At 28.9% G+C, this 15,746-nt stretch overlaps 5 protein-coding genes across 7 annotated transcripts; 4 read left to right on the plus strand and 1 right to left on the minus strand.

Annotated features, from left to right (window-relative positions):
- Window positions 1–16: 16 nt before the first annotated feature.
- Window positions 17–4,636, plus strand: TM9SF3 (transmembrane 9 superfamily protein member 3). Its single transcript, XM_069122965.1, has 10 exons — window positions 17–315; window positions 677–872; window positions 965–1,087; window positions 1,158–1,402; window positions 1,702–1,941; window positions 2,061–2,349; window positions 2,432–2,636; window positions 2,699–2,845; window positions 2,946–3,029; window positions 3,098–4,636. The coding sequence occupies exons 1-10, from the start codon at window positions 235–237 to the stop codon at window positions 3,240–3,242; spliced, it is 1,755 nt and encodes a 584-aa protein (XP_068979066.1). The 5' UTR covers window positions 17–234; the 3' UTR covers window positions 3,243–4,636.
- A 960-nt stretch (window positions 4,637–5,596) lies between these two features.
- LOC138184948 (stress-associated endoplasmic reticulum protein 2) lies at window positions 5,597–7,268 on the plus strand. Its single transcript, XM_069123461.1, has 3 exons — window positions 5,597–5,885; window positions 6,404–6,476; window positions 6,577–7,268. Exons 1-3 carry the CDS (start codon window positions 5,802–5,804, stop codon window positions 6,612–6,614), a joined length of 195 nt encoding a protein of 64 aa, XP_068979562.1. The 5' UTR covers window positions 5,597–5,801; the 3' UTR covers window positions 6,615–7,268.
- A 219-nt stretch (window positions 7,269–7,487) lies between these two features.
- LOC138185229 (uncharacterized) lies at window positions 7,488–8,853 on the plus strand. 3 transcript variants are annotated; one of them, XM_069124030.1, is made up of 5 exons: window positions 7,488–7,720; window positions 7,826–8,034; window positions 8,128–8,320; window positions 8,411–8,509; window positions 8,576–8,853. In XM_069124030.1, the coding sequence occupies exons 1-5, from the start codon at window positions 7,651–7,653 to the stop codon at window positions 8,698–8,700; spliced, it is 696 nt and encodes a 231-aa protein (XP_068980131.1). In that variant the 5' UTR covers window positions 7,488–7,650; the 3' UTR covers window positions 8,701–8,853. The 3 variants fall into 3 exon arrangements, with proteins under 3 accessions (XP_068980131.1, XP_068980128.1, XP_068980129.1); XM_069124027.1 differs by having other exon boundaries at window positions 7,489–7,720; window positions 7,826–8,067; XM_069124028.1 differs by having other exon boundaries at window positions 7,490–7,699; window positions 7,826–8,067.
- Window positions 8,854–9,000: 147 nt separating this feature from the next.
- Window positions 9,001–11,036, plus strand: LOC138185227 (putative malate dehydrogenase 1B). Its single transcript, XM_069124025.1, has 7 exons — window positions 9,001–9,177; window positions 9,234–9,437; window positions 9,517–9,830; window positions 9,900–10,189; window positions 10,276–10,460; window positions 10,516–10,651; window positions 10,720–11,036. Exons 1-7 carry the CDS (start codon window positions 9,031–9,033, stop codon window positions 10,923–10,925), a joined length of 1,482 nt encoding a protein of 493 aa, XP_068980126.1. The 5' UTR covers window positions 9,001–9,030; the 3' UTR covers window positions 10,926–11,036.
- A 414-nt stretch (window positions 11,037–11,450) lies between these two features.
- On the minus strand, window positions 11,451–14,894 carry eIF2beta (eukaryotic translation initiation factor 2 subunit beta). Its single transcript, XM_069124026.1, has 6 exons — window positions 14,656–14,894; window positions 13,815–14,075; window positions 13,568–13,724; window positions 12,606–12,790; window positions 12,237–12,521; window positions 11,451–12,151 (listed from the first exon to the last, which is right to left on the minus strand). The coding sequence occupies exons 1-6, from the start codon at window positions 14,671–14,673 to the stop codon at window positions 12,107–12,109; spliced, it is 951 nt and encodes a 316-aa protein (XP_068980127.1). The 5' UTR covers window positions 14,674–14,894; the 3' UTR covers window positions 11,451–12,106.
- Between the last annotated feature and the right edge of the window lie 852 nt (window positions 14,895–15,746).

Raw genomic sequence — 15,746 nt, forward strand, 5'->3', positions numbered from 1 at the left:
AGCGCCATCTACTATGATAGTGAACTAACATTCTTAACAGCTAGCGCGTATTAGCGGCCGCTCCGAGTGTCATCATCGTATTTTAATACGTGTCCATTGGTGCCTGTCCGTCCGGTGTTTCTGCTACGTAACTTTTTTTCTGTAAATCTATGGAGTGTTTTCATCGTCAAATATCTTTGAATTTCTGTCTGTATTAACATAAGGCGCCTAGTGCGCCTTCCCGTCACGGTGAACATGTGTCGGGCTCGATTGTTATTCCACTTTCTGGCGCTTAGCCTACTCCCCTTTGCCCGTCCTGACGAGCACACTCACATCGTAAGTATTCGGAATTGACATATTTTCAAAATGTCAAAGTGGCAAATACATTACATTCGTGTCCTTGTTGACTTTACAACGTCCACATTTTATATTCTTTTATTACAATTCGTTCTTCCCTTATCTTACCATAAAGATTTGACGTGGAAAATATATTGTCCATTCATATATTCTTATTTACATTACTTTTTGTGATAAACTACCTTTGTTCTTTATCTTTTCTACAAGTGGTGTAGTTTAATAGGTGGTTTTTTTATTACTTGTTAGAGATTGATTCGTTCTACTATGATATACAGACATGTTAATTGTATTCTATTACATATAAGAGGAATGTGTATTACCAGATGTATTTTCTTTCCAGTACGAAGATAATGATGAAGTTGTACTATGGATGAGTACAGTTGGACCATATCACAACCGTCAAGAAACTTATTCATATTATTCATTACCTTTTTGTATGGGTACAAAAGATGTCATTAATCATTATCATGAGACCTTTTCTGAGGCACTGCAAGGCATCGAACTCAAATTTAGTGGCCTGGAAATTGAATTTAAGGGTATTTTAATTTTATTAGTTAGTGATAAATATTATAAGTATTTATGTGGGTAATATATATAATACATACATATATACTTGGTTACCTCATAGCTGATATCGCCAAAATGGACTATTGTCAAATAAAATTAACAGAAGAAAGTGAAAAAGCTTTCATATATGCAGTGAAGAATCAATATTGGTATAAGATGTATATGGATGATCTACCAATATGGGGTAATGTTTTCCTTTTTCCAATACTAAAATGTGTTACTGTTATATCAATTGATTATTGTAAAATATTTAGGTGTTGTGGGAGAACCAGAAGAAAATAATGGAGTTGTATCTTATTACATTTGGACACATAAGAAGTTTGATATAGGATATAATGGAAAGCAAATAGTTGATGTAAATTTGACAAGTGAAAATAAAGTAAAACTGGTACAAGATGCAGCTATCTCTTTCAGTTATGAAGTTAACTGGAAGAAGAGTAATGTTAAATTTGAAGACAGATTTGATAAATATCTGGATCCTAATTTTTTCCAACACAGAGTAAGTATTCTGGCAATGTTTGCTTAAATTTGAGCTCAATGTAATGTAAACATATTGACAAAGACACTAAATAGATATAGCAAGAGTAAGTGAGAGGTATTGTCTTTCTTGCTTTCTCTCATTAGATCAATTCTTGTTCCTTGTCATGGAACAAGAGAATAAAATTTTCAGAATAAAATTTTTATCTGTTATACAATTATTCATTGAACAAATTGGAATTTAAGCAAGCATTATTAATACTATTGCTTTAAAAATTATACATTACTATTAAACTGATCATTGTCCTTTATCTTTTCTAGATTCATTGGTTCAGTATTTTTAATAGCTTTATGATGGTAATATTTCTTGTTGGGCTTGTTTCAATGATTTTAATGCGTACGTTAAGGAAAGATTATGCTAGATATAGTAGGGATGAAGAAATGGATGATATGGAACGAGATTTAGGAGATGAATATGGATGGAAACAAGTTCATGGAGATGTATTTAGACCAGCTAGTCATGCAATGCTTTTTTCAGCTCTAATAGGCGCAGGCTATCAAGTAATTACTTTAATAATACAAAATTTACAAATTTAATAATAAACATTTTTAGGATAGTATATTTTTAAGAAACGTGTACTAATAGGCTCTTTTACTTTAAATTTGGCTTTTTACCCTAGGTTACTGTGGTTGTACTTAGTGTTATTATTTTTGCTATTCTCGGAGAGCCGTATACAGAAAGAGGATCAATGTTATCGATAGCAATATTTGTGTATGCTGCAACATCACCTATAAATGGTTATGCGGGAGGAGGTTTATATGCACGTATGGGAGGACGTATTTGGATCAAACAAATGATTCTCAGTGCCTTTATGTTACCTCTTATTGTCTGTGGCACTGCATTCTTCATTAACTTCATTGCAATGTATTATCACGCTAGCCGTGCTATACCATTTGGTTCTATGGAAAGTATTATTTACATAGTACACATTCATTTGTATGTATATACGTGTCTTGTATGTACTAACAAGAATATTTTATTTACAGGTAGCAGTAACATGTATTTGTATATTTGTTATATTACCATTGACATTAGTCGGAACCATATTAGGCCGTAACTTAGCTGGGACACCGGACGCACCATGCAGAGTTAACGCGGTACCTCGACCTATTCCTGAAAAGAAATGGTTTATGGAACCACTTGTTATCATAATGCTTGGTGGTATCTTGCCCTTTGGATCGATATTCATTGAAATGTAAGCTTCATCATTTACATACTGTAAAATTATTATATTACAATTGTTTTATTCTTTTTTAGGTATTTTATTTTTACCTCATTCTGGGCATATAAAATTTATTATGTTTATGGATTTATGTTACTAGTATTCGTTATTCTAATGATAGTAACTGTTTGTGTTACTATCGTATGTACATACTTTTTGCTAAACGCCGAAGATTATCGATGGTAAGCATTGTCTTACTGTTTATTACGTATATTGTTGTTAAACAATACGTCATTGTTAAATGATTGTTCCTTCATTTACATATGCTATCTTGTCTTATAGGCAGTGGACAAGTTTCTTATCGGCCGCCTCAACCGCTGGTTATGTCTACATATATTCCTTTTATTACTTCTTCTTTAAAACTAAGTAAGTTTATAATGCTTGATTACATTGATTAAAAAATAAAATTACATTTCAAACTTTCTTTTTTCCAGAATGTACGGTCTCTTCCAAACAGCCTTTTACTTTGGTTACATGGCATTGTTCAGTCTTGCCTTAGGTATAATGTGTGGAACTGTTGGTTATGTTGGTACTAATGCATTTGTACGAAAGATCTACTCTACAGTTAAAATAGACTAAAGCACAATGCTAGTGTAACGTCTAAGATGGATTAAATTGAGAACATACAGAGTGAAACCTGCCGGTCTTTATAAAGTAGGACTCTTTTTGGTAGTTTAAGTTATTTACATTATTCGTTATGACGCGCAAATGTAACTTGTCGAAGAGACTATTAAACCGGCATCAATAATATACTAATGTCAATGAAGTGTAGCGTAAATATTTAAAAAGAAATATTTGGTACATCGTTATGTTTCTTCAAAATATTCAGTGAATATTTTATCACTTTACGTCTATTGATGTAATATCATAATAATATTTTCATTTAAAAAAAAAAGTGATTAATTTATTTGTTGTAATTTAGTTGTGAAGATGGGTCCTATAGTACAGTACAGTACACATCTGTGAAACGAATAGTTCGCCAATTATTCAAACAGTCATATATAATATTCATCTCATGAGTCACAATTTGGTATTACACAAAATGCAAGATCCGATAATTATGTAATATTTTAGAATTACTATTTTACTCTTAAAACAGGTAACTTTATAACGTTGCTCAATTTTTTATTTGTTTGTTGAATTTACTAGAAACTTGTTAATTATTCTTTTTTCGGGGGGTTTATAGAAAGAAAGTTGTATAAATTAAAAAAATGTTTAAGAAATCTCATTGCCTCTTTCAGAATATATATTAACAAATACAAATGTCTGAATTCTTGATCAAAAATATTAACATTCCAAAACACCAACGAATGCTAATAATTATGATTGCGAAAATGGAATATGTCGAAACTGAAATAAATGAAAGAAAGAAGATACATGTTATTAGGTATAAATTGTACAGTATAAATTTTCGATACGATCTATCCAGAATGCAAGGAATATACTTTAGTTAGCATAATTAGAAACAGTACCCCAGTTGTGTGACTCTGTTTTGAGATTTTAGTTATATACATAACGCTTGATTACCAATAATTCGAGTAACGTTAATTTATAGATAAGCTAGACAGTAGGATTAAAGAAAGAATGTGGATAATACTAAATTTTTTTACTATTGGCTATGTATTACATGTTTTCTTTGATATGAATAGTCTTTATTTTAAATGAATGACTTCTGAAATGTGAATGCATTGATAAAATGTAAAGTATTGTGAGTCTATAACCGGTGGTAAAATGATTTTTTCACTTGTGATCCTCTTCACGCGGCTAAATATCTAAGAACACGTTTAAGCGTTGCTGAGAAAAAAGGTAAATCGAGAGGATTGTGGAATTTAGGAATGGCAGTGAATGTGTTTATCCTAATGCGATGCATCGAGCGACAAATATCAATGAGAATATTTGAATGAACATACAGTTTGTTATTAAACGTAGCAGTTCTAAGAAATATAAAATTTCTACGTACAACAAAAATATAATCTATTTTTATTTATACACCATTGATCTTTATCTACCTATATTACAGTGTTATCTCGCTAGCAGGAATTTTACCTTGTTAATTGGATAAATTCCGACCTGTGGCCTACAACCTAAGGAGGAACTTATGTTTATATAAAAACTTTAACTTTACGTGAAATAGGTAGAAAATCAACAAAGATATTGAAATTCTAAGGCCAGTAGTTTGTATAAAAGCAATTAAATGATAAAATAGAAGAAATAGGACAAGTGAAATAAAATAAACAAATATAACGCTGAGTTCTGAAAATAGTTTTTAAGAAATAATGGGGATAGTGATGTTCAATTAGTAGAATACTATTGTATTCATCATGATCGCAGTTGGGCACGGGCGGTATATTGCATACGATCGTGCGATCGACAACTCCTATAGAAGGGCTCACAGTCGTATGCACCATTATACATTCACTGATATGTCGTGTTATGCATGCGCAGAACAAGACCTTTTCTTATCCACCATTTTGATTTTTGTCGACTCAATAAAACAAACAGTTTTGTCAATGCTTTCGGTATAGGAGTGTCCAGATCTGCTTATATGACCATACCCAGACGTGTGTATAAAGCCCAATGTAGACGGGCGACCTTTTCTCACGCGATATAGCTCGGATCATATATCTTTATTGGTCTTAACTGGGAACTCAAAAAATGACATATGATCACAGTCATATCGCACGAAAAAAAGTCGCTTATTTGCATTTAGGATAAGACCGTGATATTCGTATTTGAAAAAAATACTACGTTGCTCAAAAGTATTTCATGTAAAATATTATATCACGATGAATATGTTATTTATAATCACTGATTAAATAAGTAATGATATAATATAGCGATCTGTATGTATAATTAAAGGATTCAGAAAAGATCAGGATTACAAAAAGTATAATTGTTGAATTGATTCTGATGGTGCCAGTGTGGCACTAAGAGCTCTGTCGTACATTCAGAAGTATTCACGTGTCAAAGCGTACTCGTCGACGCAGCAGGTCGGAGTGTAGTATACACAACTATTTATTACTACAAGAACATTACATATTGTTGTAGGTGTACAGTGACTGAAATACTATTTAAATTGTTTTCTATTTTATTTCAAGTTATAAACTTAACACTTCCGATAAATAAAAAGCAGCAAAAATGGCACCAAAACAAAGAATGCGTATCGCAAACGAAAGAGCTACAAAAAACATCACACTTCGTGGAAATGTTCCAAAGTCATCGGTATGCTGTGTTCTATTGTTTGATAAAATCTATTTTAACAGTTATGTATAAAGTAAGATGATTAAAATATGTTAATTGTGTAAAAATAAACAATTATTTTCGTTTCCAATTTTGAGGTTATAAACTATAATAAGGTTGCCAAATTGATTACATGTGCAATGACATTTATGATAATATTATTGTTTCATATTTTTAATTTTATGTTATACATATTTCGGCTAGCATAGTTAGATCTTTGAAAAATATTTTTGATTAAAAACTTTTTGACAGTAGTAAAAAGTAACAAATTAATAGATTGATAATTGTACCATATGTGACATGAATCTATGCTACAAATTTGAAATCAATTATTTAACTAATTTATACATCATTTATGAAGTAAATATGAGCTGTAAAACACTATATAATTTTCATTTTATTATAAATCTATTTATTTAACTGATTATATCAAATTACAAGCTGTATCTGGTAATAATAACTGAAGTTACAATGATATGTAATAATTATTGTATTTGTAGAAACCACAAGATGAAGGATCTCCAGTTGGACCTTGTCTGTTAGCACTCTTCCTCTTTGTTGTATGTGGTTCTGGTAAGTTTAATATAATTTAAATATAAATTTTTCAGTAAACATAAAATACATAGAAAAGAATGTTCACATCTATATACAAGTTAAATTTTCTAATTTTCAGCTGTATTCCAAATAATTCAGAGTATTAGAATGGCTTAAGAAAACCAAAAGCATGTGAAGTTAAAACAATGTTGCTGTTACTGTTAATATGAAAAGAAGCTGTCTACATCTTACTGGCATATAAGCGAGATCAACAGACTGTTTTATTGTAAAAACATGTAGACATCATAATGATATTGACATGAAACTAAACTCAAATTTCCACTAAATAATATCCTTTTTTTTTGCTACAACTCAAAGGAATTATTTATGAAAAGAATCTAGCATTTATAAACATTTTACTTAATTGTATATGTATCAATGAAAGAATATTGCATTTAATGTATTTTTGTTTTGTAGATATCAAACAAAATGTTACATCTTGAGTATGACTTCAATCTGTTCTATAGCTTTGCATAGCATTTTTCATTTTGACTCCTATGAAAAGCTTCAATTCTTTCATTGATACCTATATATAGTAAATAATTGTACATACATGTGATCAATTTATTGTATCAATTCATTAATCAAAGCATTCCACTGTAAACAGTTGGTAGCTTTTGGTTGTCTATATATTTTAGAGGCCTTAAGATATGATAAGTCATTATACATGTAAAAATATATATTATATATATTATCAATGTAATTTATCCTAATGAAATATTTGCTACAGACAATTCTTTGTCTCTTTTAATAAATTATATTATGGATAAATACATTCTTGTGTAAACTTTATTGATCCTTATAGGCTAAAGACAATAGAAACGTTTTAATTTTACTTTATCATAAATAATTATAATGGATGAATACAATATAGATATATTCTGGTAGTAATAAAACAGTATTTTCGTATTTTTTTTTATTTTACCAATTTTGTTGTATACCTAAAAAAAACTTTTAGTAATTTAAGAATTCAGTGTGACCAATTTTCCCTAGTTTCGCTTAGAGACTGTTATTTAAATTAAACGGAAAGCTTATGAAAAAGAAGTGAGAACAGATTTTTCAAAAGCGGAGTTAAAAACATTAAATTATTTCCTTTAGATTCAGAATATCTTTCTAATCATTTTGAGTTTATTTTTCATATAAATTTTTATAAATGGCAAACATATTTAATTTGTTCGGTGAAGTATCGGAACTTCATAAAGGTAAAAGCAAAAATACGTGGGGTTAATATTTACATTTTCTTTGTTTTATATAAATATTATTTTAAACTAATGGTTCATGCTAACTGCTTTAATTCTTTAAAAGTATTAATAATAAAACTATTATAGATCCAGCTATGAAGCCTTTAGCAAGATCAAAAACTTCTCTTGGTACGAATGATACTCCTCTGAAAAATGTTAGTCGATCAAAACCAAAAGGACTGTCAATTAGATCTAAGTCTGACTTAAATGTTTCTACTACTGTACAAAGTAGTACTCCCAGTAAACAACAAGAATTATTAAAGCCTAAACTAACACAGTTAGACGACAGCTGCCAAGTAATATCACTCAAGAGAAATATTTTATTAAAGGTACAACTCATTGCAAATTTGTGTAAATAGGATATATAATATCTTTTTAATTTTTTATAGAAACCAACTATATCTTACAACAGAATGAAGGATGTATCTCCAAAAAAAGTATCTAATACAAAAAATATAAAATTACCAGAATCATATGGTGAAAGTATTTTTAAGAAACCATTACCAGTAACAAGTAACATTCACAAATCATACCCAGAGCCAGAAAGTCTAGCACCATATTATGATATGCAACTTGAATTTGGTATTATATTTAGTTACTTGATTAAATTATAATTCATGAAAAGTAATTAACTTTAAAGAATAATTAAATTATAGAAATATATTTTTACAGATGACATTTATACTAAAACTATAGAAAATGAATTTAAAGAACTTCGTGTAAAGAAGGAACGTGAGACAGTACCTTATGAAGATGAAGGATTTGAGTCAGGTATTAAACATTAACTATATATCTTTCATGTATTATATATATATGTTTTCCAAATCTTTTACATAGATCTGGAACAAATTGAGATTGAAATGCCAGAATTACGTAAATCACCTGAAATATTTGATGAAGAATGGATACAATATAAAAATCCTGATTTACCAGAAATATCAGATGATGATGACAAAATTTAAATATAGAAATGGAATAGTTACCTAACTTAACAGTGGCTTTAAGTTTCTTATTATGGAATTTTTGAATAAAATAATCTAAGAATATTATATTATGTTAAACTATATAAGTACATTATGAAGTTGATTTTAAATAGATGATTAAACATATAAGTTAAAAAGAAGATTAAGAATAAGTAATATAATAAAATGTACCTTTGATACATGATACTTTTTTATGCATAAATAAATTATTTTGTTGTAAGAATAACACACTATTATTTTATTGATGGATTTTTATAAAAATTTCCACAAAAATAGCAATTAAACGCTTTTCAATTGTTGTTGTACAAAATGACAACAGATAGATGTTTGACTGTAATAGCCGGTATTTTAGAAGATTGTACTTTCAATTATATATGTTTCGTCGCTGAAAGTTTGTCTACGATATTACCGAATTTTCATTACAGAAGTATTAGTAAAAGTTCTGCAAGATGGGATGTAAGTTAATATTATTTTATTCATAAATATACTTCTTTATGAAACTTATTTTCTAGTGTTGGTTGAAACAAACTTGTGATCTTCATGGATGGACTCACACTAAATCTCCTCTAATATGGAGAGAAATTGGACTTAGTCGGTCTCATGTAACTTATATTGGAGGTAGTTCCCAATTTTGGGAATTGTTGCATAATTATTATGACATCAGTTTATATTTAAGCAAACAAGAACTTGATGCATTACAAACAGACTTATTATTTGTATGAAAACGTTTTATAGCAAAAATTTCTATATTATATTTAAGAATTCATTTTTCTAAGTTGAGTTTATTTAATAAAGGCTTGTAATATAAAGAAACAAAGAAGCAAACCTTTACAAGTACAAAAAAAATACCGTCAAATAATGATAATAGGAGCAGGAAGATCAATGTGCCCCGATCTTGTTCCTCAGTTACTAATGACAAAAGAGCTCTGGATGACTCATGGAATTGTTATTAACTTGTATGATGAACCAGGATGTTTCTTTAAACTTAGGAAAATTTTTAAAGATGCAGGAACAATAGGTGCTGGCATAAATACAGTACATATTGTGGAAAATATCCCTGATGGATTAAAAGACTGTGATATATTAATTTATCTTGACAGTTTAACACGGTAAATCTATTAATATTGTTTTTATTCATTGCTATTATGTCTACTAGTATTTACATATGCATTTTTCAGAGAAGAATATGAAGGTACAGATAATTGGCTGCAACGTAATTATAAAATTATAGAAAATTTATGTACACATATAAATGAACATGCGCCTTCACATATGAAGGTAATTTTCTGCTCAATGAATCTTCCATGTTTTTATGCCAATATTATGATGGAACTTGTTACAAAATTATCAAGCACAAACATTGTAGTTGCTAGTGCTCATTATGGTTTAGAACTTATATACACATTTGTAAATTCACTTGGTCTTAATCTACAAAACTTTGGTTGTCCACCTGTTTGGGGCTTCTTGGGTTGGTTTATATATTAAAGCAGAATACCAAGATATTTTCGCTTACATCTTTTTGCATATATATTAAAAAATTACATTTAATTATAGGAATCAATCGCTTTGTAGATGTTCACCACATGATTCAAAAATATGATGTTTATTATCCAAATAAAAGAGCTCTAAATTCGAATGAGAATATGATACTACCACTTGGAACTCAACATTCCGAACTGAGGTGGTTTTTTTACAAGACACATGATAAAAATCCTTATAAAAACTATTTGAAACGCAAGGTACATAACTTGTTGCACTTTTTTAAATAATATGAAACAGCAGGAATTTTTTTAGGCCCTTCTTCGATATCAAATGGGCACATCAGAAGATTTTCCAAAATGTAGAGCAATTTGTGATCTTTTAAAGTTATGGTATAGTAATAAAAAAAGCATCAGGGATGAAATTATATCATTAGGAATTGAATCTGATGGTAATATAAAAATAGTAAGAATTGCAAAAAATGAAATAGGGAAATTAGAAATGATTTACGTCTTTTAGGTACATTTGGTATTCCAAAGGGATTAGTATTTTCACAACCAGTTTATTTAAAAGAACATGAAGATGGTTCACGAGTATGGGTCCCTTTCAGAGATTTCCCAATGCCGAACATGCCAATTTCTATATTCCAAAGCCTTATAGACACGGGTATTTATGTTAAGAAAAAAATAATTGAATTAAAAAACAGTTCTGATGCAACAAAATAATACATTTCTAATCATTTGCACGAATACGATTTTAGTGCATTACATCCATTAAACTCTATGTTTATTTTTAATCACAAAATCATAATTTTATTGTATTATTTAATATATATAAATAGCACTAAATTATTCAAATTTAATATATATATTCAAGTTAATCATTATAATATACATTTGTAATCATTAAAATTGCACATCGTTTTGTAACCAATGCTTCCAATAAACAAGTTTGACATCAGATTAATTCAAATAAAAAATATTTGTGACTTGCACATAAATGACTTTTAACAAACCATAAGTCATGATAGTACACTAGAATTAAACTTAATAAATACAAATATCTTTACAGTGTTATTAATGAAATATAAGAGAAGTAATGAAGTTTCTTAAGATAGATTTATTACCTAGTAAATACAATTCAATAAATTAGCTAAGAAAGATAGCCATTGATCGCTTTAAAAAAATCATTGCATTTTATTGCAACACTTCTCATGAAAAGATATCGGGAATAATACTTTTGGCCATGCGTAATAATGTACTTGAATTTAATGTTACAATTTTCTTGTATACAGAAAATGATATAACAAATTGTTACCAGCTTAAATCTATCGTTAACAACTGGTAATCTATACCATTTTATACCTAATCGTTCTTTATACAGGATGTTGATGTCACAATGGTAGACAAATGGATAATGCATTACGTATTATCATGTGACTGTTTTATTCTTGCTATTTAAATAGTGTGTTCAATTCAATTATATGCCTTTTCGAAAGTGTTTAATACGCATCGGTCATTACGAAAGGAATGAAATGCGTAAAAAAAAAAATAAAATTCTATCAAATTATATAATTTTATATATGCATTCCAGGAGGAAACAATATATTAAAGATTTTAAAATCAAAAGTAAGATAAAAATATTAAAAATAGTTGGGGAACTTGAAAAAATTTGTTCAGAAACAGTACTTTGTATAATTTCTTTTTGTCTGTTGCGAATTGATAAAAAGTGTTGTGCTGTAAATTTTACAATTATTCTTTTTTATCCTGACGATCCTCAGTTTTCATAAGTAAAAAATGAGTGTTCAGATAATAGATATAGTAAAAACTGCGTTCTGACACAAGAAATCTCTGATAATTTCAAAATTATGCTACAAAATTGATAAACATGACATATGACAAATTTTTTAGGCAGTTTTTGCTCGAATAGCAGCACGCTTTCCTGTGACGGCCTAAAATAAATAATTCGTCGTTAAGATAGTTATTAAGAGAGTTAATATCAAGAAAATTACTAATATTGAGATTAAAAATAATTACTTGGAAACCAGATTTTATGCTAGCTACTGAACATCTTGAGCCACAAGTTTCACACTGTAAGAAAAATAGTCGAGTATCTTTTTGAAGAATGGTGTCTGGAGAACGACAGGTGTGGCAGGTAACGTATTCTTTAATGTATCTCCTAAGAACATTTTCTATTTGTTTTTGTTGGAAACGGCCCTTAATGATAAGTTGACTGTTTCCATCAACAGAACCACTAGTTCCTAATTCAGCAAGTAAAAAGTCCAGTAAGTGTTTTGGTTGCCTATGAAGAGTTTTACATATCTAGAATTAAAAAGTCATAAGATAAGTAATAATGAAAGGATTTACAGTTTGATAAATAAAATAAACAAGTATTATGCAACTGACCTCTGTAAAATTTGCAAAAGATGTCTTTTTGGTGCCAATACGTACTACTTGAGGAGGACGCATGACAAACTTCTGCTTTTTACCAGCAACCATATCAGGGTTCTTTTCTCTCATAATATTAAATACTCTTACCAGCAGTTCATCATATGTATAATCTCTATCTGAACCAACCCAACTAGTCTCTTCTATTGGTAAATATAGTACACATTTAATATTTGATTGAAAATTGATGAAGACAATGAAAAATTTAATAAATAAATCTATGTCTAATTTCATTGATTGTACTATTCTTTTTTTCTGCCTTTGATTTCTAAATGAAATTTATTTACATTTATATATATGTATATGTTTGCTTATTTGATTTAGTATTAACAAAATTAGACATGCGCATGTAAAAAATACGAACTACTGATCAATTATACAGCAGCAGATACATTCAGCTTTTAAAGGAAGAGAAAACATTATTTTAATAAATATAATTGACTCTCTATCATACTATAATTTACAGAAATAATGTTATCATAACTGAATAAAACTACCAAAATATTAGTTTAAGAGAAAACAAGTTGAAGGCACGATTCCTTGGGCACTTTGTTTCCTGTTATTTGCAATGTATATCAAAATATTCTTATTCAATATTTAATATACATTAAATTTCTAATTATCAATATTCAATACAATTTTTTTGCAAGTTGATTATTAATCAACTTTTATAAAGTATAAAAGAAATCATTTTTTATGTTTTGCATTAAAATGAGATTTATGAAAGTGTAAATGATATATGTACTTGTGACTGTTATATGTGATATATATATATATATATATATATAGAAAACAGCAAACATATCCCTTACCATACTCTGCACTTCGCTCAGATTCAGTGCAGCATGTTAACAAATAATGAGTAACATAAACAACTAGTTACCCCAAACTATAATACTCTTGCAATATGTAATATTTACCATTTTCTTTATCTTCAATGTCCTTACGTTCTTCCTCAGCTACTAACTCGTCAAGATCTTTTTTTTTCTTTTTCTTCTTTTTAGTTTTTGAGAAGTCCATATCTAAGTCAAAGGTATCATCTACGACAACTTCCTCTGTTTGTTGCTCAACAACATCCTTTTAAAAGTAAATAAATATATAAACATATGAATAAGTAAATATAATATACTGTTAATGCATATAATAATTATATACAAAGTTATCCACCTCTTTCTTTGTATCAGGCAGAGCCGCATCAAGTTCATCTAAATTAAATGCTTTTTTCTTCTTCTTTTTTTTTCTTCCAAAATTTTCTAAATCCAATGCTTCATCATCCTCAGCTGGCGTAGGAGGTTCAGGCTCCTGATTTTCTTTATCACCAGTAGCTTCCATTGCATCGCCAGTACTACCACCTTCATTAAATGCAGCATCAAGATCAAAAGTAGTTTTCTTCTTCTTCTTCTTTTTTTTCAAAGTAGGATCAAATACCTAAGAATTTTTTTAATACTTCAATAAATCTTTAAATATTATGTGAAATTCTATTTATATACCATATTTATAGGACACTGTAGTTTTATTAACACAACAAAATGATTATTATTTCAAACAAAAATATATTTTCATATAAAAATTTGATGAAGTTGTTTAAATATAGCGCATTAACCGTGCTCCGAAATATTTTATAGATTAAATATTATATTACAATAATTTAGAAGTATTAATGATCATAAAATATTACAGTATATTGCATTATAAACATCGAATATGTTATAGCAACCAGGCTAATGGAATATGTGTCAAGAGATATTACACTAATGATAGATGTACATTCTTTCGAATACTATCCACATGGTTTTGAGGTTGGAATCTATAAAGTAGCATTACCTTTATTTTATACAAGTTTCGTTATAAAATATTCATATATATGGGAACAAATTTCAGTTTTTTATTCATAGGTTTTAGCATATTTTCAAAAAATCAGAAAGTATGTCAAGATGATCATGCTCCCATGCTTTTCCAATACGACACAAACTCATCCTAAAGATATCTCTTTTATATGATTACATACCGAGTCTTCTTCAGTCATTTTGAAAGTTGCTCTAAACACTTTGGTGTCCTCGATGAAACTTATTAATTTCCTTGACCTTTAAATACAGATCGGCACCTTCATCACGCGGGTCTCAATCCTCTGGTACTACTTATACAGTGCATTCACGTCTTGTTAACGAATATTGCATCAGAAATCCGACTTTTAAGAGCAAAGTGTGATTCACACTTCTAAATGCTTGCTGAACTACCAATTCATCCTGCACTTTGATAAACTTTTCTATTGGTCGACTTTATAGCATTGAGAGAATATACCAATGAGAGAAGACAGCATAAGATACAGTTTTATACACACTACATATGTATTTCATCATTATATAAAATGATGAAATACAATCTTCAAGTTACTTATTGCTTTTTCCGAAAATAAACTAAAATGATTAAAAATTTTTTAATTCTTCGCAATCAATAGGCGATAATAATAATTTGTTTACTAATTTTAATATAATTTTAAATACAGGGCCCAAGTAGATAAAGAAGTAGATAACAGATGAAATATAATTGAAATTTTCAGTAAAGATAAAATAACAGTTTGTGATATTATTTGAATGCATTCGATTTATCCATGTGTTCTGTACTTACTTTATAACATTGCACTTGGCAACTCATATATATATACATAAATCACATAGATATAGATATAGTAAAAGTACAGGTTATGGATCGGATGGTAGCGATTCAGTAGTTTCAGTCGCGTTACGTTTCAGCCTGTATTGCAATATTTAACCACCAGTGATCACTAGTTTAAATGTTATAATGAGTTTCAAGTCAATTTTTTTTTTATTGTAATTAAATTCACTGAAAGTGTACTATATGTTGAGACTCTGACAAGCTGAAAATTCCGCAACATATAAAAACCTACATATTGCCGGTATTCTTATAACTTATAGTAGTATCGAACAAAGGATACGCATATATATACATTGAATGTTTCATTTAATCCCACAATGTTGAAGGAAACGTTTCGTTGCAACGATAAATCGAGGAAATATCATGCCTGTATAAACAAAATATCATGTCGAGTCTCGATTGTCAATATACTCCAGGAAAATT

The sequence above is a fragment of the Bombus flavifrons genome, chromosome 11 (assembly GCF_040668555.2).
Source record: "Bombus flavifrons isolate JBK064 chromosome 11, iyBomFlav1_principal, whole genome shotgun sequence".
Classification (NCBI taxonomy): Eukaryota; Metazoa; Arthropoda; class Insecta; order Hymenoptera; family Apidae; genus Bombus; species Bombus flavifrons.